The 24,219-nt window shown below is 55.6% G+C and overlaps 5 protein-coding genes across 5 annotated transcripts; 2 read left to right on the top strand and 3 right to left on the bottom strand.

Moving 5' to 3' along the window:
- Positions 1-4,861: 4,861 nt before the first annotated feature.
- On the top strand, positions 4,862-6,280 carry SLS55_008447 (uncharacterized protein; the record flags this gene model as incomplete). The annotated part of the gene is made up of 3 exons (XM_066779858.1): positions 4,862-5,008; positions 5,262-5,638; positions 5,701-6,280. 3 exons carry the CDS (start codon positions 4,862-4,864, stop codon positions 6,278-6,280), a joined length of 1,104 nt encoding a protein of 367 aa, XP_066629087.1.
- A 1,240-nt stretch (positions 6,281-7,520) lies between these two features.
- SLS55_008448 (uncharacterized protein) lies at positions 7,521-7,821 on the bottom strand (the record flags this gene model as incomplete). The annotated part of the gene is made up of 2 exons (XM_066779859.1): positions 7,521-7,543; positions 7,593-7,821. 2 exons carry the CDS (start codon positions 7,819-7,821, stop codon positions 7,521-7,523), a joined length of 252 nt encoding a protein of 83 aa, XP_066629088.1.
- A 3,147-nt stretch (positions 7,822-10,968) lies between these two features.
- ATG12 (Ubiquitin-like protein) lies at positions 10,969-13,224 on the bottom strand (the record flags this gene model as incomplete). Its single annotated transcript, XM_066779860.1, has 2 exons — positions 10,969-11,386; positions 11,984-13,224. The coding sequence occupies 2 exons, from the start codon at positions 13,222-13,224 to the stop codon at positions 10,969-10,971; spliced, it is 1,659 nt and encodes a 552-aa protein (XP_066629089.1).
- A 1,444-nt stretch (positions 13,225-14,668) lies between these two features.
- SLS55_008450 (uncharacterized protein) lies at positions 14,669-18,337 on the top strand (the record flags this gene model as incomplete). The annotated part of the gene is made up of 10 exons (XM_066779861.1): positions 14,669-14,876; positions 15,436-15,539; positions 15,595-15,764; positions 15,811-15,868; positions 15,920-16,043; positions 16,099-16,260; positions 16,314-16,511; positions 16,562-16,652; positions 16,706-17,972; positions 18,044-18,337. The coding sequence occupies 10 exons, from the start codon at positions 14,669-14,671 to the stop codon at positions 18,335-18,337; spliced, it is 2,676 nt and encodes an 891-aa protein (XP_066629090.1).
- A 1,398-nt stretch (positions 18,338-19,735) lies between these two features.
- SLS55_008451 (uncharacterized protein) lies at positions 19,736-21,598 on the bottom strand (the record flags this gene model as incomplete). The annotated part of the gene is made up of 5 exons (XM_066779862.1): positions 19,736-20,049; positions 20,104-20,214; positions 20,267-20,673; positions 20,723-21,318; positions 21,374-21,598. The coding sequence occupies 5 exons, from the start codon at positions 21,596-21,598 to the stop codon at positions 19,736-19,738; spliced, it is 1,653 nt and encodes a 550-aa protein (XP_066629091.1).
- Positions 21,599-24,219: the final 2,621 nt, after the last annotated feature.

Below are 24,219 nucleotides of genomic sequence, written 5' to 3' on the forward strand. Positions count from 1 at the left end.
CCAGTGCGTGAAGCAGCGGTCCAAGTGAAGCGTGGAGAAATGCGGGGAAGTACTATTTCGGATGTGCCCGCAGACGAGCCGCACGTCTCATGCGGGGAAGAGGACTAAGGATGCAGATCCGAGCAGCGTTGGCATAGTTTCGGCAATGAGTTTAAATCCGAAGGCATGCACCGTGGTCTGATTGGATCATAGTTCCGGCTTGGTTGCAATGGCAGCCACTTAATTCGTCGTTACTTCTGATCCTCTCGGCAAAGTCTAGAATGCTGCAGCCATACGCTTTCCGGAAGTTTGCATCGGAAGACAGCAGCTCCGAATACCAGAGAAACAAGATGTTGAAATTAGATATGACGATTTACGCTTCGTACATGACAAGGCGTATGCGTGGGTATCGTGTTGCTTACTTCATATTTTAAGCGATACGCCATGGACATTAATTTAAAGTCTGGCTGAGACACGTCAAAAGTCTTGCTTTAAAGCCCATGATAATTAGTCGGCCGCCGTTGATTCGCAAGATTCCACGCGTCGCTAAGCCGTCAAGGTGTTGAATTTATCTGCATTTGCAGGACCGCCAGGAAAGACATGATGTTTTTCCCGTTAACGAGGATCATAGGGTTTGATTAGGTAAGGCTTCGGTAAGAGATAGCTTAAACTTCGATACGTGCAGTAGATACTTAGCAAGTACATTAGTAAAAAGGCTACTTCTTTTATTAAAGGGCTTTCTTTGCCATGTATTACTCACGTATGTACGCCTCACTAAGCTTAAGCCTCGGTATAAAAGAGGGTGACAAGCAGCTACAGTATACTGCAGTCGTCGTGGTCGAAACATGCATTCCAATTGCGACGAAACCCATTCAGCTTGCAGAAACTCGAACCAGTGCCTCGCCATTACCTAGCGTAGCAATGGTGATCATTTTGACTAGAGACCGAACAGACCCTTAAGAAATGCATCATTCCATTCAGCAAGCAATAACATATTGAAAGATGTGGAACGCTTCAAAAAAACGACCTATGGATAGGCGGGCCGGGCCATGCTGAACGGCGGCATATAATATTCTTCAGTGTAAGCATGTTGCACATGGCGCCATCTTTTCTGTTCGCCCTACACTTTCTTCTTATTTCCGCAGGCATCATCCGTGATTGAAGCAGGAACGCGAGGAATCGGCGATTGATGAATTGGTAGGATCTGGAACAAATGGCAGCGAGCGGAGGAATCTCCGGTTAGCGCCAGATACATGGATGGTCTCACTTCCCCGTCCCCGCTCCTTCGTTCGGATTTCCCGAGAAGATCACGGCCGTAGATATATTCTTCAGCCAGCCCTGACAGTCTGCGTGCCCTACGGCAAGGCGGACACAGACCCTGATCCACCCTTATCTCCACCCAAAGGAGTATCGAGCGTCTCGAGGCGAGAGGAAGAAAAACAAAAAAATGAGCGGGTGTTGAAGGGTGGAGAAGGGTGGCCTGACTAGTGATGGCCTGACGGGGCACCACGGGGCGATCAGACAACACGGTGCGAGCTCGATTGCGAACTCTGTACGAGCGGGAGTGACCGAGATACGAGACGCGAAATATGACGAAAGGATTTACAGCAAGCATCGCGCTCTTCGTCATTCGAAAGCAGCGAGAACTGTTGCAGACGTGTGAAGTAATTCGTGCAGAAAGTGAAGCGTAGCGGTGCAGGACTAAAAGATGGTCAACCATGTATCAGGCTTCCCGGAGCCGCTGACGCCGCATGATGCACTGCCACGGAGGTTGCACCGTAGCTCGGACTAGTCGCCCGAACCCGCGACCTAGCAGCTGTCACTCCTCTTTTTTTCTTTCTTTTTATCTTCTCGGCCCCATCTATCGTGCCATGGTTTTCAGCCGCTGTGGGCCGTGGATCAATCTCGCTCATGCCCGTCACCTCACATGGCGCACTGACAGCTATCTGGATAGCAACGCACGCCCGGTCGCTGGCGGCGGCAATGATTCTAGCAGCCGCCAGGCGCGTGGCGTTGCGGCCAGCCCTGAAAAAGAACAGCAAGCGCGGGACCCCGTGCTCTGACGAAAGGCGCAGCCCGCCCTGCAGGAATCCTTCACGGCGGACACGAGCGATACGTAGCATTAGGGTGGCTGGCCAATCACGCACCTTCATTACTGCGAGGGGATCGCCCGTCGCCAATCGGAATGTGGGAGCGGCGAGATTGGGCTGGCGATTGACTCGTCGAGGGCCTGTGGGGCACGTCGGCATGTGGGGCCCCTGGTTTCTTTTTTGCCTGCTGCTCCTGCTTATCGAAACACCCCAAGCCAGCCCGAGTCCATGCTCGCTCGGGGGTGCTTCCGTCCGGCTGTTTGATCAGCCGCTGGCTTATCGGGGGAAGACGGAAATCGAACCCGGTGTGGGAAGCAGCTGACATGGTTTACTCGCCGGGTTGGTATTCAGCGTGTTGCGCAAGGACTCAACAACGATATCCTTCTCTGACCTGATATTACCTGCGCCCTGATAGTAAAGCATCACTTGCTACAGAGCTATGAAGCTTACTCTCAACTGTTCTGTGTGCTCATTGAATCAGAGACCTGCCTCGCGACGCGCAGTATCCAGACCCGGCTTTTGCTCATTGAATCCCAATTCCAGCAAGGGCCAGAAGTAGAAAAACCGCCCTATTGGCGGAGAAATCTAAGGTTAATCCATCCATCATCTTAGTATGGTGCTTTAGCAGATGGCGGGAGCGGGTGCAAGTCTTCCAACTACGGACCGAGGCGGCACGAAGGAATGGGCCCAACTCTACCATTCCGGAAGGAAGAATAGCACAACCTTCCTTCTTCTCCTGCAGCACCCCCATACTCTGGCGTACATGGCGCATCCTTTGCGCCATCTCCACGCCGGGGAGGTGAAAATCCTCCGGTGCGTTCTGGACCTCGGCAGGCTCGACGGCCTGGGCCTTAGTCTATTCCTTACAGCTGCAGGGAGAGCCGTCTGAGACATCAGGGCAGAAGGGCCCTTGGCCATAGAGAAGGCAGAGATATAGGATTACAGTGACCGAGTCAGTTTGTAGCGTTCCCTTTGTGGAAGTCCGGAGAACGCCAGGTGTGCAAATCCGAGCATAGCGCCGACGGTAGAAGCCGCGAGACGGAGCATGAACGCGTGCTGGTGGCGTGACAACTTGAGGGAACAGGAGAGCAGGAGATTGTACTGTGTAGAACTGTGTAGCACTGTTTTCGGTATAAGACATTTGTGTTGCAATGTCAATTAGCATTTGAAGATGAAGCCAGCGGGATTGACAATCTTCGTGTATGCTTGAGTCGAAGGAAAGCTTGACTTGGGCTGTCCTGAGTAAGGCGGACATTCCACCTCTACTCAGACTCCCGGAGAATGGTGGCGACAAGTTCGAGTCAGTTGGTGCAGACAGCCAGGGCCTCATGTTCGCAGGAAAGCATGAAGTACACCTAGATCGAATGCGACCAGCACCACGTGGGAAATGCCAGGGTAAAAAGCAGGGAGCAGGGGGAGCGGGATCGAGGCGTTCGAACATGCGCGCCTGGCGCTGGGGAACGCCATCCCGACAGCCCGACGGGTTGCGGTACAGGGGCGACAACGCTTCCGTCCTTGGCAAGGGTTGCGAGCCTGGGAGTACTCGCTTCATCGTCATCCTGTCGTTGTTTCAGATCCACCGGAGTGATCTGGCTGCACTGCTTGCTGCTAGCCATCACGATCAGCCAGACAGTGGGACCCAAGATCGAATGGTGCGCAATCCGTCCTGTCGGCAAATCGATGGAGAGGATCGTCTCGGAAGACAACCGAGGGCCTAACGCCCGCGTGGTATGAAAGCCGAGTAGCGGCAGCACTAACTGCGGCAGTTCCTGTGCCGGACAAGCTGAGCCTGCCGTCTTCAGCACCTCGTTTCGACCAGGCCTCAAGGAGCCCAAGACGGAGTTGCGCGACGGGCGTCAGCATCGGAAGCATGGCAGCGGTGGCTATCGACAGGACTGGCAGAAGAGATGGAAGGGACATGGCAGCATTCATCTAAAGAGTAATCAAAAAGGCGGGCCGGGCGAAATGGCCGTTTTGGTGGGAAGATGCGAGCAGCCCGATGGGGAAATGCCGGCAGCTGCCGAAGACGCAAGTGGTGGGCCCGGCGTCTGGCTAGCACTCGAGAGTCATGAACCATGGCTTCAGCGCCCTCGCACACGCCATTGCTTCCTTGGACCTCAGCTGACGCGGCACACGTCTTGTCTGCCGCAGGTGGCTGCACTGCGATCCTGCAGCGCCCCCGTGGCCGTCGCTCTCCTGGCGGGCGGATAGGGGAGGTGCGCAAGAAAAGCAGGCAGCGGGCAGCAGGTACAGTGCAGCCTCATCCGGCGTCGTATCGATGGACGCCGGCCGTCGACGATCCCTGGCGATCGCAGCAAGAGCGAGGGCGTCCCTGGCGCTTGGCCCGACTTAAGCTTCTCCGGCGTGACGGACTGGCCGCCGGTTCGCTCGTTACCCAGTTGTACCGAACGATCTTCAGGCGGCCAGGGTCGCTCGCAGTCGCGCAGCAATCAACGGGCGTAAGAGGCATGCGGGGAACTTGCCGCAGCCATGGGAGCCCCTGGCCGTCCATCTGCAGCACTCGCTTGGCTTGCAATAGCAGCGACGCCACCCCGTACCGTCGTGCCATGCTACCGCCTTACGGCGGGCGTCCCTGGCGTCTTCCGTTGGCTTTGCCGACGTCGAATCTCTAGCCATGGCCTTTTCCGGGGTCCTACCGTAGAATAATTGCGTTCCGTGCATTTTCTAGCCCCATGCACTCCTCCATAACACTCGCACATGCCGCGTGCTGCATCATCTCGACTGACTGGCCCGCACAATCGCACTCCACCATCCGCAGCATCTTCACCCTCATGTCCGAGAACAAGGGCCCCAGTGCTCTGGCCACCTGCGTGGCCATCACTTGCGTGTCTGCCGCCATCGTTCTCACTCGTCTATGGATCCGTGTGTCTATCGTGCGTGCGTCCGGCTGGGACGATTGGATCATCACCATCGCCTGTGTATGTTGGAAACTGCGCTGCATACCCAGCATGACAGCTAACCATTGCAGGCTGCCATTTCTGGAATGACCATCGCCATTAGTCAGCGTAAGTGCCGCTTCAAACTCCACCATCTTCGCAGATGCTGACGGCCATCTAGAGGTCAGGTTTGGACTTGGTAGACATGATGCCGAACTCAGTGATGACATGCGGGAATCGCTATACTTCGTAAGAGACCCCAAACCAACGACCGACCCCACTAACACCCACGCAGAACTTCTGGCTCTCCATCATCTTCTACAACATCGCGCTGGGCCTCACAAAGACGTCCATCCTGATGCAATACCTCCGCATCTTCGCCACCCACAAAGCCATGCGGATCGCCATCCTGACCACCCTCACCTTCATCATCCTCTACACGCTCGAAGCCATCGTCCTCAGCATCTTCACCTGCACGCCCGTGAACCGATTCTGGAACCGCACGCTCGCCGGCACCTGCGTCGACACCAAAGGGCTCTGGTTCGCGCACGCCGCCATCAACATCTTCTCCGACACCGTCATCATCGTGTTGCCGATGCCCGTCTTCAAAGGGCTCAACCTCCCCACCAAGCAAAAAATCGCACTCATGGCCATCTTCGCGCTAGGCGCCTTGTACGTCCCGTCCCCCCCTCCCGGCATCCTTGCCCCGCGCCGTCTAACAACCCACCCCACAGCGGCGCCGTCACCTCCATCCTGCGCCTGCAGTCCCTCTACGCCGTCGCCGACAGCGCCGACCAGTCCTACGACAACGTCAACGCCGCCGTGTGGTCCAACGTCGAGATCAACGTCGCCATCATCTGCGCGTCGCTGCCGACGTTCAAGGCGCTCGTCAAGCGGCTCTTCCCGCACCTGCTCTCGACGGACCCGGCTTCGCGCTCGCCCGCCGGCGCCGGCCATACCAGCGGCGCCACCGGCGGATCGAAGTGGGGAAGGTCGCGCGGCGGCACGCGGCTGCACGGCGGCACGCTCATCTCGATGGACTGCATGGAGCGAGGGGAGGGGGGTGGAGGTGCGGGGAAGAGGGAACGGGGAGGGGGAGGGTTTACGACGACGATTGAGAAGGGGTCGGTGGTGGGGGGTGGCGGGTATGGAGGGGAGGCGTCGGATGGCGAGAGCGGGCATAGTAGTGAGGGGATCAAGGTGACGACGGTGGTGTCGCAGCGCGAGGATGCGGGGTCGGATAAGAACATGCTGTATGCGGATGATGTGCATAGCATCAGTGAGAGCGAGAGGAAGTTTTTCCCGCACTCGTGAGGGGGGGCGCGAGTGTGGAGGGGTCTTGACGGCACTTTTTTTTTTTTCTTTTGTTTGTGGAAAACGACTTTTCTGTTCTTGCGTAGATGGGCAGAGCAAAGACATGAGTGTAGGATACCCGAGATACCATGCTGGAAGCATTTTAATGCATCAATTAACAATGAGGCGTTGTCAGAAAAGTATAGTGCAAAATGCTTTTCTATCTCGGCGAAGGATTCATCAGCTATATTATAACATTGTTTCAATCCAGGACGAAGATTGTTCTTTCAGAAAGACATCTGAAAGACAACGGCTCAACCCGTAAGCTGCGCACACGGTTCTGCAGGGCTTATCATCGCTTGTCATCAATGGCCCAGAAATAGGTACCGTGGTCTAATCATGTACCAGTCAGAGATACGAGTCTTGGAACATTTTGTTCGGTCCGTCTTATCTACATGACTTGCAATTTATTTCAGCCTTCCTCGTGTACATGACTCGACCTCGAACAAACAGAAAACCGAGTCGATCAAGTAGATGCACCTACCAAGAAATATGACGTCTTGCGAGGTTGAGATTGTAACGGATCCTGCCGGGAAATCGTGTTGCGCCATCGGAAACTCCCAGCGAGTCTCACGACGAGTCATCGACCAGCGCTTAGGGAAGAGCCAGCGCACCACATGTAGCGGTATGACTCCAATGCTTTCACATTCTTTCCATCTGAGTGCGAGCACTCTCCCAATAATAATCACAGATTGGTCGTATACCTTTCCAAGCTCTGTCTCGCAAAAGGTCATCTCCCATTACACCCACCCTAAAAGCGGTGGTATTTCTTGCATTACTATGGCTTCTTTCCCACGATTGACTCTCGAGCTTCGTTTTGGCACTACGAGCTTAAGGGCGAGTTTGTTTGGCTCGGTTGTGGCAAAGTCTCATTAGCGTGGCGCATTATGCACGCCCTTCGGAAGACTGGGGAAGGCTATGCAACGAAGATGGATGGCACCTATGATAAAGCAGTGCTCTACAGTTCTGCCGCCATGAAGTTGTGGTGGCTCGAGAGTATACGTTGTTCCGTAGTGGTGGCATCTTCGCCTCATATTCATCATGACACAGTACATATATACACTTAGAAGCTGTTACTACATCTGCTCGTTGTACGAACATAGGCACCTCGAAATTGTTATTTACAAGGCCAGTGCATACTCGTAACCCACAGCGTCGCTAACAAAAAATCATTTCGCGATTCAGACATCATGCGGGAAGTCTACGGGCAGTTGTTGCCAATGCCTGAAAAGTCAGATTTGATCCTCTGCAAGAAGGAAGACAGGACACTTACAAGAGCACTCAAAGAAGCCTGGAGTATCGAGCCTCACGCAATCGGAGCAGTACGAGCCACCGCCACTCAGACGAGAGTTGCAGGTGAGAGCAGCGGTGTTCTCTTGGTTGATGTTGCAGTCCCAGGAGTAGACGCCGTCGTGGTCGGTGCACTTGCCAGTAAGATCAAGCGTCTCGCCGGCTGCGAAACCGGCGAGCAGGGTGAAGAGGACGGAGACGGCGAAACGCATCTTGTCTGAGGGTACACGGTTAGAGATCCAGTTTTTTCCAACGTACGATTTGGTTCTCACAATTTTAGTGTCAAGTGTTTGGGAAATATTTTGATTGATGGAGTTGGGATGACGAACAACGCGAGGCGACGCTTCTTTATATCCTGCAAGTACAGTACAGCGAGACCACATCCGATCCCCGAGCCGGCGTCGACTGTAAAAAGTCAGATCACGCTGTCGACACGTCATGGAGACCCAACAGTGTGTTTTTACGACGGTAAAGATATCCGGTTTCCCCAGACAGTTAGTGTTGGTGGGGTAATTGTTTCATCACCCGAACTGGCCTGGTGGCCTATTCTTGCCAGCTCTTATAGGAGCCGCGTGCAAGCTGAACATGTGGGGAAGCAACATTACCTACCTTTCTAAGTGCGATGCTCTCGGAAAAACCAGCATAAGCAACTGAAAGATAAGCGCGATAGATCTGCTCACTTATCTCCTTGTGCTTTACTAGCTTCCTCATTCAATTTGAGACGTGCACTTGCCAGCTCGCTTACAGCAGCAGTGACTCTCATCGTGCGATAGTGACTGGTTGAATCTGATATTTCTTCTGATCTCTGCTGATTGCGGATCCGCCAACAGCTTGTCCCCGCTTTCGCTTTCACTGATCTCCCCACCGCTCAATCAAATTTGTTTCCGAGCCCCAGATGGCACCAGCCAATAAGGAGCGACTCCAGAAATCATTTTGGTGCTACTAGTCAACGTACAACATCAAGCGATCAACGTAAGATGGAATCGACAATCTCATCCGAGGCCCCCTTTTCGGTAAACCCCTGCAGTGGAGGCCCTTGAAACCGACGTGACTCCACGGCAAACAACCAGAGCCAAGCTACGGCCTGAATACACCGCTTTTCCTCTTCACGTCGTCTTAGCAAATTTAATAACGTGAGGGCAATTGATCGTCCTGTTCTTAAAACCGAACTACCCTGGCCAATCTGCTCATTATAGACTTCGAAAGGGTTGGACTGCAATAACAGGATGAAAAAAGGTAGCGATAGTCAAACGAAGCCCGACACGGCTTTGCATCGGACTGGTGCTACAACAGTCAGGCGTACTAAAGGCAGGCAACCGTGGCATGACAAGGCTCTTGGGAAAAGCTTGTATGAGTAGCCCAAGTGCTGGAGCCACAACCTCAGGGGTTGGATGTGGCATTTTGGCTCGACGACGTGCAGCTGAGCTGGGCCAACACGATTATGCCGAATCCATCGCGCCTTTTCCGGGGTCCCCGCGCCAGATCTGGAAAGTAGATCTTCCACCGGAAGGGCACACTTGCACCGGAAAGTGGCGTCGGTAGCTGGACCCCTGTTGGGAAGATGACGCGCGGCTCGATCGACACCAGTCTATGTGGCGCCACACTTAGCGTCGTGGCCAGCAGCAGCCGAGCACATGCGAAAGTTTCACGGCAGCTGTAAATACCAGTGCCAAAAGTCTATCTACGGTATGAGTTTTGAACTCAGCATGCCCAGGGAAGTGATGCCGGCTGTCGATTTCTCCCTGGCCACGGCAATGCACCGAGAAACAGAGGCACCACTGACGCCGGTGCGCCACCGTTGTTTCGCCATCTCCCGCCGATACTCGTACCTACGTACCTCCACCATTTTAGCGGGTATGTACTGTACCGCGACTGACCTCGGAAAAAATTGCTACAATATACTTTCGTATTCGCATCTGCAAAAAGCCAGGCACGCCCATCTACGTATACCACTACTGCAGGCCGCAGCGGAAGTGGCTCCTGACATGCCCCGCATCACCGGCACATGTACCAGTGGCGCGCTTGCGCAGCTGCCGCGCCGGGAGGCTGGTTCGGGTCGATAGCGCGCACGACGGCGGCGAACCGGGGCAGCGATCTGGACCACGTCCAGGGTCGCTATCACATTCCCCATCGAAGAACTACCGATCCGGGTGGAAGATTCCCATGTGCCGATGGAAGCGCTTCCGCGATCTACGACGACGCCCCGCTGTCGTTGGTCCGTCTCAACCTTGACGAATCGCCACACTTCAATCTGCTTGTCCCATACGCTCGCTAACTGCTGCTCTGGTTGGTCTTGGCTGTCAGCAGACTCGCTGGCTGGCTGGCGGGCTTAGGGGCGGCTGACGACAGCCGCTTGCGCTTGCTGCCGCGTACGTGCGTGGCCCGGAAGCTCGAACGTAGCGGACCTCGTGTTCGGTCGATTTTGCCGGGCCGTTCGTTGCTGTTGTGCGGGCGTGCGACCAATAGTCATGCTTCGTCGTGGTGTTGGGTTGGCTGGTGGCGGAGCTGCTCTCCCGTTAGCCTACCCCTCCTTCGTGGCGCTCCATCGGGCAACTCCAGGGACTCGGCTTAGCTGGTGTGGCTGCAACTTGTGTGCTTTGGTCTACGTACGCCTTCTTTTGCCATCTAGCTTTCCTCTGTTCTAACTTCTGACTTGTCGCTCCTTTTGTTTTCCGCATCTCTCCCCTCTTTCTCGTTCAAGCCTCACTCATTGCGGCATCCTTCGGCCCAGTCCCCTTCTATCCTTCCAACTTCTTCCAGTCCCTCTGCACCGTCATACATACCACGGCCATATATGCCAACCACCTTCTCCCTCCCAGTAAAACCACACAACCGTCCCCGGCCCTTCCCTCACTCAATCTCCCTCTCCCCCTCCTCACCCACATTCCCGAACGCCCCATTCCAACGCCATATCCACCCACGCGCCACCATGCCGCCGCCACGATCATAGTGCTCTTCCCCCTTACTCGCCTCTCCCTCCGCTCCACCCCCGCCCTCCCCAACTCCAAAAGCGCCGACATGCCGCCGTCTCCATACATCCTTTGCGCCACCGTGGCGTCGACGACAGGCGCCTCTTGTTGTAACTCCTCTGAGGCTCGCAGCCGCTAGTACCAGTGATAGCGAGCATCGGCTCGGGGTATCGGCGGGCTCCGGGCTGGTGTGTTGGAAGAGGGGGTTTGCGGTAGGGGCGGCGGCGGCGGGGGAGGAGGAGGAGGAGAGGGGAGGAGGAGGAGGAGAGGGGAGAATACGTACACTGAAGACATTCAATGTTTGCAGCAGGTTTTGCAAGTGCTCAACAAATACATTTTTAGTTACATATATCGCGATGTACACCCACTTGAAAAGACTGATGAAACTGATCACTCGAGAACGATTTCCCTCGACTCCTCGGCGAATGGAATCGCCTCTCCATACATGATGCCTGCGATGTAGGCCTCGCCGATCCAGATGTAGTGCCCGTTCGGTAGCGGCCGCAGTACGATAGGCATTCTGGCACCCTGGATCAACCAGATCTCGTCTTGCTTTTGCACCCAATCAGGACCTAGGCCGATGTGCTGGTTTTTCGTCCGGAACAAAGCCCTGTAAAGGACCTTGGTAGCTGCCTTCACTGTGTATTGTTGCGCTCTGTGCACAGACGCGGCTGTGAGGTCCAGTAGCTCGGCCGGGATTGGTATAGTAAGCGTATCTTGCTCATCGTCTTCCAAGGTACCTGGGATCTTTGGCAGTGTATGCATGGCAGGAAGAAATTGGTAAGAGTCCGGTTCTTCTTCGTAAAGTCTTTGTATGCACCCATTGATTGCATGCGCCTTTGAAGCCGAGAATTTGGTCGACCAAAGCGATTCGTTCGGCAATTGACAGGCTATGAGGTAAGACGTTAGAAAGCAATCTTTAAACCCTTCTTGCAATTTGGAAACCTCCGACGCGCTCTCCGGATGCTTCCAATCATGTGCAATAGTACACTGGAAAAGCTTTTCGATGCGGGTACGTGCGTAACTGAATATCTTAGCTTGTGCTCTCTTTCCTTTCAGCCGTGATCATCGCAAGGATATTCAAGCTTACCGAGCATCCGAAGCGGCTCTGTTTGGTATTTCAACTTCCAGGATCATGTCCAAATAAGGAATGGACCCAGTTCCTACCAAAGAACCATGCGCATTTGCAAGAGCATTGCACATATCGAGCAAACGGAAACCATCGTGCAAATCTAGAATGGTATCGTACTTTTTTCCTTCTAGGTGAAGCAACAGTCTGGAGCTGTCTCTAGGTATGTGCGTCCATTAGTTGCTCGTGCTGGCAGAGAAAAGGGTTCGAGAAATATCGTCCATATATTGCCTGAATGGAGTCGGGATCCGCCCTCCGCTATAATCTGGGCACCACGAAGGCAAGCTCTTGAGCCTTGTTGCACGCGGTGCCTGGCGAGCGGACAGAAGTTCAAGGTCCATGCGACTTTGGAGGATGAAACGAGTAGTCTCGATGTAAACGTCTTCGACTGGCTTGGAGTAGTCCACCTCAAAGCTAGCTGGCTCTCCAAACTCCGTTGAAATGCCAATGAGCGAATATACCATGTCGTGGGGCAAAGTGGCCTCTGTGGCACTGTTGAAGGCCAGATTGGTCAAGAACGAGAACTTTCCCTGCTCCAGAATTGAACGCTCAGAGATCTGGAAGAGTCGGAGTTCTGTTTTGAAGTGGCGAACTTCCAATTGCCAAGCTGAGTCCAGTGATACATCAGATTTGATGGCTTCGATTTGCGTCAGGTGGATGGGAAACCCGAAGCCGCAAAGATTGACAAATTGCAGGCTTTGGCGCAGCATCCCCATGGCACAAAACATATCTCCACAAAGGACTTCTGCCTTTTTTGCCAATCTGACTTCTTGAAGTATCCAAGCCCTGGTAAACCAATTCCGGCCGAAGAAAAGGGCATAATCAAGCCACTGTTCTCTGGAAATGGGGTCGATACCATGTACGCGGTAGAAATCCGGGTCTTCGAAGGCCAAGTTCCAATCCTTTGCGTGAGTCAGTTTTCCGAAGTCCGCTTGTGACAGCCGTTCTGCGAGCTTCAGAGCATTTCTGGCCCGTATATCCGGTTCGCCGAGCCAAGCTATCACGGCCTCTGCTGTTTCGTAGATAGTCCCCATCATCTTGACCTGCTGACTTCGCTCTTTGATGTCTTCTTGGTTGATACAAATGGCATCGATCCACATGTATTTCGATGGTTTTCTTTGAGCAGCTTCCACGTGCAGTTTCTGCGCCTCCGGATGCTGGGAGCAACGTAGCTGGCGGAGAGCATCGCGGAGGTTGCGGGTTCCAAGCACGGCCCTCCCATCGCACTCGATCGGAAAGCACCTGGCTACCTTTGTGAATTTTTCTGTTGTGGGGTCTGGCTCTGGAGTGGGGTCTCCCCAAGTGTAGGAGAGAGCATCGTACACGGGGGCATCTGCGAGATTGACTGTAATCATGGACAACTGAAGATCCTCGAATATTTTCTCTCTATTCGGAATGTATTCCGGACAGATGATCTTGATCAGCCTGATGGTGTTCCCGGGTAGAGGAGAATATCGGTAGTAGGGATGCCATCTTCGAAACGAAGGGCCATCACCTCTTTGCGACGTGGTTTCCATCCCGCGAAATCATGAGTTTGAAAGAATTGTGATGAGCTGTGAGGGTCGAGGGAGAGTGAACAGCAACAGGCAGCATCGTTGGCTAAATCAACAAGGCTCAGGCTGAACAACGTCATCGTGGAACCGTAAGCTTCATGCAAAACGTATCGCATGGAAGCTCATGGAACATCAGCCTGATCATCGACTTATCTGCCCTTTGCCTGATATGCTAAAACTTGCAAATATCTTGGTGTGCATTGACGGTGTATCTCGACTAGAAAGCACTCCGCCCTAGGTTCACCTTGATCAAAACGGACATATCCGGAATGGAGAATTTCATACTTCAGCGCACGTGATAGTTCACGTCAGAGGATCTCTGTAGATTAGGTTGATTGGCTAGATACGTTCAAGTCCGCCACCGTGACCCCGCACCGTCAGCGTAGTACCTACAGCCTAGCCCTCCAGTACTACACGACAAGCAGCGCCAAACCGATGGCCTCCACTAATAAGACGAAACCAGCATTGGTAACTGATGAGAGTCGTAGTCTTTCAAGAGAGTGTACCTCTGTAGATAGGCAGGAAATAGAGTAATCATTGACTGTGGGAATTTGCAGGGTTATTGGGCGTCGAATGCTTCAGTGTCAGCCTGTACCACAATCAGCGGCCCGGAGCGAGCCGTGGCCGTGCACTCCCGCATGTCATCCGTGTCCGGTGAGTATACTCATACTGGATTGACTAAGTTCAAGGGCAACAATTCGAGAGGAGATTCTTTTCCGTCGGTGCGGGAAACTTGTCGGTCAAAAGGGTCAAATATCATCATTGTATAGCTGCTTTTCAAACTATCATGACAGACTTATTCATTCTTTCATTTTTTCATTCTTTTACATCACTACGTGGATCTTTGATCTAGCAGTCCCACTAGACTTTTGTGCATTGAAATTTGTAGTTTGCGATGTTGCTAGTTGGTGCTTCAACATTTCCGGGTTGCTCACCTGCGTAGTACCGCAGCAGACATTCCACAATCTACAGCGCAATAGAAGTGCATTATCTGTGTAATCCCAACATCGGTTGCAGCTCTAATCCTGAGCCTCAATCTATCGGTGCAACTGCTCACTCGTCAGTACCCCTCGCCATACATGCGGCGCTGATTTTCCACGTGATATATTCTCCTTCCTCGCCATCTGGACTTCATGAATGCTTGAGTTGGTGCAAGTTTATTCCAGAAAGCTGATGTGATAAGATAGAGTCGGCACAGTAGAGTGGGGGACAACTGCGGAGAAGGTGTTACTGCGGAAGGCTAGACCGGCCGAAACATGGTCGCTGCCAAGACAGCCATCACCACCCTCCTGGATCTGTGCGCCGCAACAAGCAATTCATCCGCTCGGTAAAAAGCACGATATGTATTCTTTCGATCAAGTGGTTCGGCCAGACAAGGGCCGCGTCATGCTCCCGGCTTCGATCCAGTATGGACGGCAAAGCTGTGCCGACTGCCGAAGGTATGCCCTGGCACAAGCAACGGCCCGGACACTTCAAAGACCATTCGAGTGTCCAACCAGTTTCAATCTCCTTGATAATTGCCACTGGCATCCGTAGACCTTGCCCCGAACATCTCGTGCTTCTTACTCTGGCTCTTAAGGAGGAATACAACGAGTTGTCTCATGCCTATGCATTCGGTGCTGGTGTTCTCTTAAGGTTTCGTGCGACGTTCTGCGGCGTGGTCCTTATCGCACCATTCTGCTTCAATATTGCAGCGGAAGCACGCCGTACACCCCCCTGCAAACGCCCCGTTTTGTTTCTGAAGTGGTGGATGCTACCTGCCCGATCTGGCCATATACTCTGCACCACTTGCTGTCTGTACAGCATACTGCCCAGAGATAAAGCTACGCAGTGGGCGGGGCTTGGCATTTCTTGGTAGGAGACTTTGCTTTGCCACGCTGATAGGCTCCTTGGCAGCTGCATCGTAGGGATACCTGTCTGCGTACAAGGGCGTTTGCTTCCATACATAACCGATCGCCTGGTCTGCCATTTCGAGTTTTCTCGAAATACTGCACACCTGTCCCCGGACAATCACCCAAAACCCATGGCGGCTTCAATCCAAGAAGGGCGAGATGAGGGAAGCTCGGGCGCTCCCGCTTATGAAACTGAGAAAAGGGATCCGTTTGTAGGCTGCTCGCTCCCGACTCGTTCTTGTGCGCCCGAAAATCACTGACATTGGACAGGCCACAGCCGTAGAGCTCGACCCCAACCAAGTCGAGACCGACCTCAACATCAGCGGGGACGACTTGGCTGTTGCGGAAGAGTACGCCAAAACACTCAGTCTGGACGATGTGCGAAAGGTGCGCATGACATTTGGCTGCGGCTTCGCGGTCGCGTTTGCTCAGGGCGGTGCAGATCTTCGAGAACGTCATCAAAATCCACCAAAACGACCAAAACTTCCCCGTCGCCGTGCTCGAGAAGATGGAAGAGTTCGTCGGCAACGAAGATGTTCTCTCCAACCCCGACGCGCACGAGAAGCTCATCCACGAAATGAAAATCGAGGCGGCTCTGATCTACAACAACAGGTGGGTGATACGAAGGATCATTAGAGTGGTTGCTAATCTGGGCTAGTCCTTACGCCGAGGTCCGTGCCGTGGTCGATAATGCGGATGATAGGTCCATTCCCAGCGTACGCACAGCCACGACCGCCCCTGACGATACATGCTGACACGACGTGCAGTCCACAATTCGCTCGTGGACCATTGGGATCCTGTTCGTCATCGGAGGTGCCTTCATAAACCAACTGTTCTCGATCCGTCAGCCGACCATCCATGTCGAGGCAAATGTCGCTCAGCTGCTGGCTTGTGAGTATTACACAGCCCTTTCCCTCCGCCGACAAGCCTGGCTGACGCACCACAGTCCCACTCGGTAAAGCGTGGGAAAAGCTGATGCCCGATTGGCGATTTAATCTGTTTGGCAATGAAATCAGTCTCAACCCCGGCCGTTTCTCCAAGAAGGAGCACATGCTTATCACCATCATGGCAAACGTCGGCTTCAATGTGCCTTACACAAACTACATAGGTACGCTTCGGTCGGCTTAAGTTCTGATCGCTGTCCATGCTAACAGCCATAAGTCTGGACCCAATACTTGCCCAAGTTCTTCAACCAGAGCTACGCCGGTTCATTCTCATACCAGATACTCATCGCGTTAGGCACGAACTACATCGGCTATGGTGTCGCAGGGCTCTGTCGCCGATTTCTTGTCTATCCGGCTCATTGTGTCTGGCCGTCATCGTTGGTCACCATTGCTTTGAACGCCTCTTTCCACCAAGGTCAGCTTGTCCGCCTTCTCCGATGCAGATGTACTAACGACGCAAAACAGACAAGGAAACCCCGGTCCTCGGCCCGTTTAAGCGTGTATTCACAACCTCGCGCCTTCGATGCTTCCTACTTTGCTTCTCATTCATGTTTTGGTAAGCGAAAACGAGGACATAACAAGCAGATCTCGTAGCTCACCCCGCCACAGTTACTTTTGGTTCCCCAACTACATCTTCCAGGCCCTGAGCTACTTCAACTGGATGACATGGATCGCCCCCAACAACGTCAACCTCAACGCCGTGACCGGCATGGTGAACGGCCTTGGCATAAACCCAATCCCGACCTTTGACTGGAACACACTGCTCTTCCTCGAGGGCAACTCACCGCTGGTCCTGCCATTTTTCTACTGGTGGAACCAACTGGTCGGGATGCTCGCGACGGTGCCCGTGATCCTCGGCATCTGGTACGCAAACATCTACAACACGGGGTACCTGCCCATCAACTCCAACCGCGTGTTCGACAACACGGGCCAAGAGTACAACATCAGCCGGGCCATCGACTCGCGCGGAATGTTCGACGCAGCCAAGTACGAGGCCTACTCACCCGCCCACCTCGGAGCGTCGAACCTGATGGTGTACTGCTCCTTCTTCGCCATCTACGCAGCCACAATCACATACGCCTACCTCTGGCACCGCCACGAGATCTGGATGGGGCTGAAAGGCATCTTCAAGCGGGGGGAGAAGACTGCGTATCAAGACGTCCACAACAGACTCATGTCGGCGTATCCCGAGGTATCCGAGTGGTGGTACCTCGGCGTGCTCCTCGGCGCCACCGCGTGCTCGATCGGCGGCGTGGCGGGATGGGAGACGTACACGACGCCCGGGGTCGTCTTCTACGGGCTGGCGCTCTGCCTCGTCTTCGTGATCCCGGTCGGCCTGATCTACGCCATCACCGGAATGGAAGTGACTTTAAACGTCCTCGCCGAGTTCATCGGCGGCTCGTGGGTCGCCGGCAACGCGCTCGCGATGAACTACTTCAAGTCGTTCGGGTACGTGACGTGCTCGCACGCGTTGCGGTTCAGCAACGACCTCAAGATGGCGCACTACGTCAAGGTGCCGCCGCGGCACACCTTCTGGGCGCAGGTGGTCGGCACCTTCGTGTCGAGCTTCGTGTGCACGGCGGTGATGAACTTCCAGATGAACAGCATCCCGCGCGTCTGCGACGCGGACCAGGCCGACCACTTCACCTGCCCGGGCATCAACACCTTCTTCACGGCCGCCGTGCTCTGGGGCACCATCGGGCCGATCAAGGTCTTCGGCAAGGGCGGCCAGTACACCTGGCTGCTAATCGGGTTCCCCATCGGCTTCGTCGTCCCGATCCTCGCCTACCACTTGCGGCGGCGGTGGCCGCGGGCGCGCTGGCTGCGCTCGCTGCACCCCGTGTGCATCTTCAACGGGCCGATCCAATGGGCGCCGGTAAGCCACCCCTTCCCCCCCTCCCCTCCTCCCCGCCCAACAACCGCTGACGATTCCCCCTCCCCGCACAGTACAACGTCAGCTACATGTGGCCGACGGTGCCAGTCGCGTGGCTCTCGCACGTCTACCTCAAGACGCGGCACACGGGCTTCTGGGCGCGCTACAACTACGTCGTGTCGGCGGCGTTGTCGGCGGCGATAGCGATAGCCGCGATTGTTATTTTCTTCGCGCTGCAGTGGTCGAGCGTCGCGGTGGATTGGTGGGGGAATGGCGTGTCGTTTCGCGGGTGCGAGGGCGAGGCGTGCACGGCGTATGAGTTGGGGGAGGGCGAGTACTTTGGGCCGAGGGTGGGGGCGTTTCATTGAGGGGCTGGGTGGATGGTGGTGGCGGGTGGAGGGATGGGGAGGGAGCTTGATCGGATGGACGCTGTTCGGGTTTGGTTTGTTCTCTCGCGCCACGGCTGGACGGGCTGCGTGTTCTTGGGGTTCCTTTTGTGCGGCTGCAGTTGCTGCCTCATGGTGACATGCGTACAGTCCGCCATTCGGCAACCGCGGTTTGTCGAATGTTGGGGGCTTGGTCCTGCGATACTTGACCGGGGAGCATTGCAGGTGTCGCCGGGTACTTGCGGCGTGCGGGGGTTCTGGTTGGCTGGAGCTCACCCGCTGGCTTTGACGACTCTTAATACCCAGCCCTTGAGTGAGTCTGAGAGCCGTTCAAGAACAGCATGATCAATCCCATCTCAAGCATGTGATTGTCAGCCTCTCCATATGCGCATGTAGGAGGAGGCTGACTGCGGTCGCCTTCGCCTCTTTCAATCCATAACGGGCACAACCGTTCCAGAAATTTGGTGCAACTCTGGTCCGTGCTGGCTCGCGACTGGCATTGCGGGCAGCCTTGCACCGCGATCGACTGGTAGCGCGTGGAGTCAGGTGCGGTCGATGTCGGCTGAGCATGACGTCGAGGAGCCAGGCCTCGATGACGAGGGCGCGCGACATGGCTTGGGGCAGTGGGAGGCGGTGTGCCTGGCGCGCGATGATTCAAAGCAGACGTATGTAACGAAAAACCCGCCGCTTGCGGGCAGTGTGATTATATTAAGTGATTCTACGTATGGAAAAGATAGTGCGCCCCGCCTGCTTGCTTCCTGAGGCATCCATCCGTCTAATGAGGAAAAAATACAAATATTTTTAAGGCTTGCGATAGCAACGGCTTTATTACGCCACAACGCCTGAGCTCCCAATACAATAACGCTCAAGTGCTTCCAAAAAAAAAAATTGGCCAAGTGCGGTGTCCCGTGCCAGATCAAGCCCGGGCCACGGACGAACGGGAAGATCTCAATCTTGCGAGCACCAGAGTCAGCCTTGCGGCGCGGCGCGGTAAGGCTGAGCCCAAGCAGCGGAAGAAATCGCTCAAGGCAAGTCATCCGTGCTTTTCACCCGTATTGCCACCTGCATTCGATCGGGGCGGCAGACGTTGGCTCCAGATGCCAACGCCGCCCGTTCGCCCGACGATCTCCGCATGCTCGCTCGCCGCCGCAGATCCCGGAGGGTGAGACGATTAGTGTTCCGGTAACACGGTCGAGCATGGGCGCAGAGACGGCGCTTTCTGCCAGGCAGATCTGGCAGCCACCAGCGGCTGTGGCATTCGATGACGGGCACGCGTCTTCGGCGGTCCAACGAAATCGTGTCGAGGTGAATCCATCCATATGGTCTGTAATTGCAACAAGATCAAGGGGATTAAGAGAGAGCTGCAGTGCCACGCCTTTTTCACACCCACTCCTTGACTTCGTATCTGACGTCCGACACGTCCAGGCTGCGCTTGTCGTGGTCGGGCAACGGCGACGACGTCTTGGCCTCCCAGGAGTAGTGCTTGAGATCGACCTCTTCGAAGATGGCGATCGACTCGCGCTTCTCGACGTCGCCCTTGTCGTCGTTGAGCGTCGACGTCTCGGAGAAGGGCAGGATGTTGTTCTTGTCGTCTTTTTGGTATTTCGACACCACCCACCGCCGGTAGATGAAGTCGATGACGGGCACCGACAGGCCGTGGATCACGATGGAGAAGAGGACGACGAAGAACACGACTTGGGGACTGCGTTAGCGACTTGCATGGCGGACGCACAGAAGAGCCGACTTACTGGGTGTCAGGGCGGAGATGAGGTTGGACTCTTCGACGTCGCCTTCGCCGAGGTTGGGGAAGTGTTTGCGTGTGCGCTCGGCCAGGTAGATGGCACCGATGCCCACAGTACCTATGCCAATGTCAGCTGCGATGCTCCATGGTGAGACTCGTCTCCGGCTTACCGATCGGCCCCATGTAGCCCAGCACCAGCGCCTCTCTGGGGTTGGCACACTCGTTCGGCAGCATTTTGTACGAGAGCATGGTGGCCGGGATGCGGCGGACCAGCAGGACCGCGGCGCCCAGTGCGAAGAGCCGGCCGTACGTGACGGCCGGGGCGCTGAACATGTCCCACGGAATGATGGAGCCGATGTACAGGAACGCGCCGAGGTTGAGGAGGAAGCCGATGGTGGGGTTGACGGCGTCGTGTTCCTCTTTGCAGGCTTCCTGGTACAGCCCGTTCCAGTTGAGGGCGTTGCCGGCTGCGAAGCAAGCAAGGAGCTCTTCGGTGTCGATGGCGCCAGCGGTACCGACGATGAAGAGGCCGATTGCTGTCGGGAACAGGAACAGGCTTTCGATATCGATCCAGCGCCTGATCACGGTTAGTGCTTTGCGTTGCAACCAGAAAGCGAGTGTCGTACCTCCTCACTGCCACCTTGAGAGCCATGCAGCTGGCGTAGCCAACGACGGCGCCGTACACGATGCCCATCAAAATGGTGTAAAGGAGCGTCTCCAGGACCCAGGCCTTCAGGGCTTCCGGGATGGTGTCTGTCCGTTCGATCTCGGCATCTTGTTCTCCGGTTCCCTTGTCTGCATGACGGATCAGGAAGGTGGCCAACATGAGCGAGGGGAACGAAAAGCTATCGTTAGCGCCCGCCTCGGAAGTCATCATGTCACGGAGGTGACGGGGGATGTGCTCCTCGGCGAAGGCGCCCTTGGCAATGGCCTGCGACAGAATAGGGTCGGTGCATGCGAGGCACGCGCCGATGACGAGGCTGCTGAGCTGTGGGGGCAGCGGGTTAGCGTGGCGTTTCAGTGAGGGTTGTGTTTTCGGGTCGCGTACCATTGTGAGATTGGGGATGATGGCGAAGATGCAGAGGGCGGTCGCAAGCCACATGATGGTCATGACGGGCAGCGTCCCGATCAGCTTCTCCTTCCACCGGAGAAGCTGGTACTTGGCCGGGAGCTGGAAGCCCACGATGACAAGCTGGACGCCGATGGCGACCCGGCAGACTCCCTGGGTCTCGATGTCAGCTCGGGGGTTCGTTGTAGGCACGGGAATGGAGGCTTACGAGAGTCAACTCATTCAGCTCGTCGGGCTCGGCGGAGATCCACCGCGCGGGCTCTATGAACTTGGCAGCCTTGGGGCCGAGGATGACGCCCATGAGCATGGCGGGCAGGGCTTCGCCGAGGTACCATGATTTCTTGATCTTGTGCGAAATTATACCGAAAACAATTAAGAAGGCGCCGACAACCGAAAGAACAATGTTCAGCTCACTCAGCTCGAGTTCGATCATGGTGCTTAGGGCGAAGAGAAGGGGAAGGACTGGACGGCAGCAAACACCACCAGGATCTCGACCAGCGAGAAAAGGATGTAGGAGAGATTAAGGACAGTTCCTAATGAGGGAATGAGGTAGGTCAGGGAGCGGAAGCGTCTACATTCAGAGCATCACAGGGAGGATGGGCTGTTAGCAACGGGTGGTATATAGCAGAGCCTCCCAGCAGCGCGCGAATGGTGTCATAAGGCCTTGCTACTTAAGGCGCCGGATCAGCGTCTCTCCTGCATTCGGAAACGCGCGCTACCGAGGGGTGCATCGCAGATGCTGATCAGCCGTATTAAATTTCGACGTGATTGGCAGACGCCCATTTTAGAGGCGGCGCGATTGGCAGACCGCTATCTTAGCTCAGCTCGATTGGCGCACGCCGGCTTTAGCTCTCAAGCTTCAGCCAAGCCTGAAACGAGGGTGGCTCTGTTTCGGCGTTTCGCCTCGTCATCCCCTATCCACCACCACCCATCCAATGACTCTCCTGACTTTGCACCGCAGCCAATAAATATTGCGACGCCCCGGACCCCAGGGGAAAATCGGCCACTCAGCCAACACGAATAACTAGCCCACGGCCATTCATGCACCGCCCCGCCGCCCGCGCAAGGCCTCCCGCTTACAGGAGGCCCCCCGCCAACGCATCAACAAGCGATCATCGCGATTCTTGGCATGGTGTTGCAGCTTCCCAATCGCCCCGGACCCACTCCCGGTTTCAGACCGCTCGACGTCTCGACGCATACATGGCCAGCACCTCAATCTCTTGCAACTCTGATCACCAGGCACAGCCCGCGCACGCCCCCAAATGACGCGGTCAAGCTTTTGGGGCTCCAAGCTTAGCTTCGTCAGTGTCTCCAACCTCCTCCGCCCGTGCGCGCTCCCGATCAGCCCGAATCTGTCCGCGGCGAGCTGCAGCCCTGAAACCGCGACCGCCATGCGCAAAGTCTAAATTGGGATGTGCGATGCGCAAAGCACCGCCTCACACACGCGAATCCGGATTAGCTGCAAGCGAAATAAGAGTAGCGGAGGGCTCCATGCGCCTCCAACGCTGCTAAAACCCGTACTGTCATTGACAAATCTCTATTTGCGTCGGCCAGATTGCACTAGTACACCCCATTCTTTCCTTCTTCCCCGGATCAATGCCTCCGCAGTGCCACCACCGCTAGCTACTTCCTGCACGTCCCATCCCATCATCCATCCTTTCGTCCAGGGTCCAACCTCCCTCGACCGCAGCCAGCCTTACTCGAACAACACTCCAAAGCTCCCAACACCGCCGCCCATCCCAGCCATCCCATCGCTGATGACGATGCAGACCGCCGGCCCAACCTGGTCCAAAAAAGCACCCTCCCTCACCAACCCCGTCCCACTACTGCCACGTAATCAGCCACGTTCCAGGCTGCCTTTGCTTTTCTACACTGCCATCCACGCTCTTCCCTCGGTTGTCGTCGTCGTTGTCTCACATACCCACCTCTTCTCCCTCTCCCTCTGCCGCGCGCGTAGGTAGGTAGGTAAGCAAGTAGGCATCCCATCCATCAATCACATGCAAAAAAAAGACGAACACGGACACACTTCGGTCCCACTCCCACCGCGACAGGGGACGCGCGTCTCGTCTCTCTCGTCCACGTCAATGTCGACGAACCGAACGCCGCCCGTACACACGCAAGCAAGCAAGCAAGCAAGCAAGCAAGCAAGCAAGCAAGCAAGCAAAAAGTCAAAGGTCTTGGCTGCGAACGAAACATGTGCACGGGGAGTGGGTCTGCCTGTCTCTCTTGGCGCCGCGCCGGACTGAGTACGAAACAAGGTGCACGTACGTAACAGTCTTGGCCCGTCTTGGCTGTCTTGGCTGTGGACGACTGCGAAACATGTGCGTTGAGGTCGGGCGACGGGTTGAAACAACATTTCAGACGACGAGGGGGCCTTTGCGTTGCGTTGGGGTGTGGGGGAGGCCGGTGCGGTGCTTGGCGTTGCATGGTCTGGTATGGGGTTGCGAGACTGGGACCGGACCTGGCGGGTGGAGAGGGAGGGGGGAGGTTCGGGATGTCATGTCCTTGGGCCTTGCAGGCTGGAGGTGGTGGAGGCGCCACGGGTGGCGCTGATAAGGAACCGTCGAGCCCGCCGGAGGGACGCCGTTGTCTGCGTACGGGACTCACATGTGCGTGCGGATGATGGGATGGAACGGCCATCGAGGCATGCAGGGCGGGCGGAGAGGGGCTTGGATGCTTTTTTCCCTGTTTCGGCCGTGTGGCTGCTATCGGAGTGCCTCTATCCGCTTTGGCTTTACCGAGGCATTGAAGTGGTTGGTAGGCCCGATGCTGAGGATGAGGACGAGTATATTGGCTTCGCTTGAGTGTGCCAGGAGCGTGTCTGGTAGATTTCAGCTGACGCAGTGCCACGGTGACGTTCGGCGATTCAATGCCTATCGATGAAGTTGAAGGCTGGTATCAAACCACTGCCCCAGCCCAGCCGCTCCGATGATCCGGCCTCCGCTGCTCCCCGCCCGCGAGGCACAGCAGCGGAGGTCAATCCTGCTGGCCCTCATCCTCAGACCCCATTCACGGTCACAGCAGCAGCTCGTCATGTCATTCCAAGTGGAGGGT

This window comes from Diplodia seriata, assembly GCF_021436955.1.
Source record: "Diplodia seriata strain FDS-637 chromosome Unknown scaffold_9, whole genome shotgun sequence".
Lineage (NCBI taxonomy): Eukaryota > Fungi > Ascomycota > Dothideomycetes > Botryosphaeriales > Botryosphaeriaceae > Diplodia > Diplodia seriata.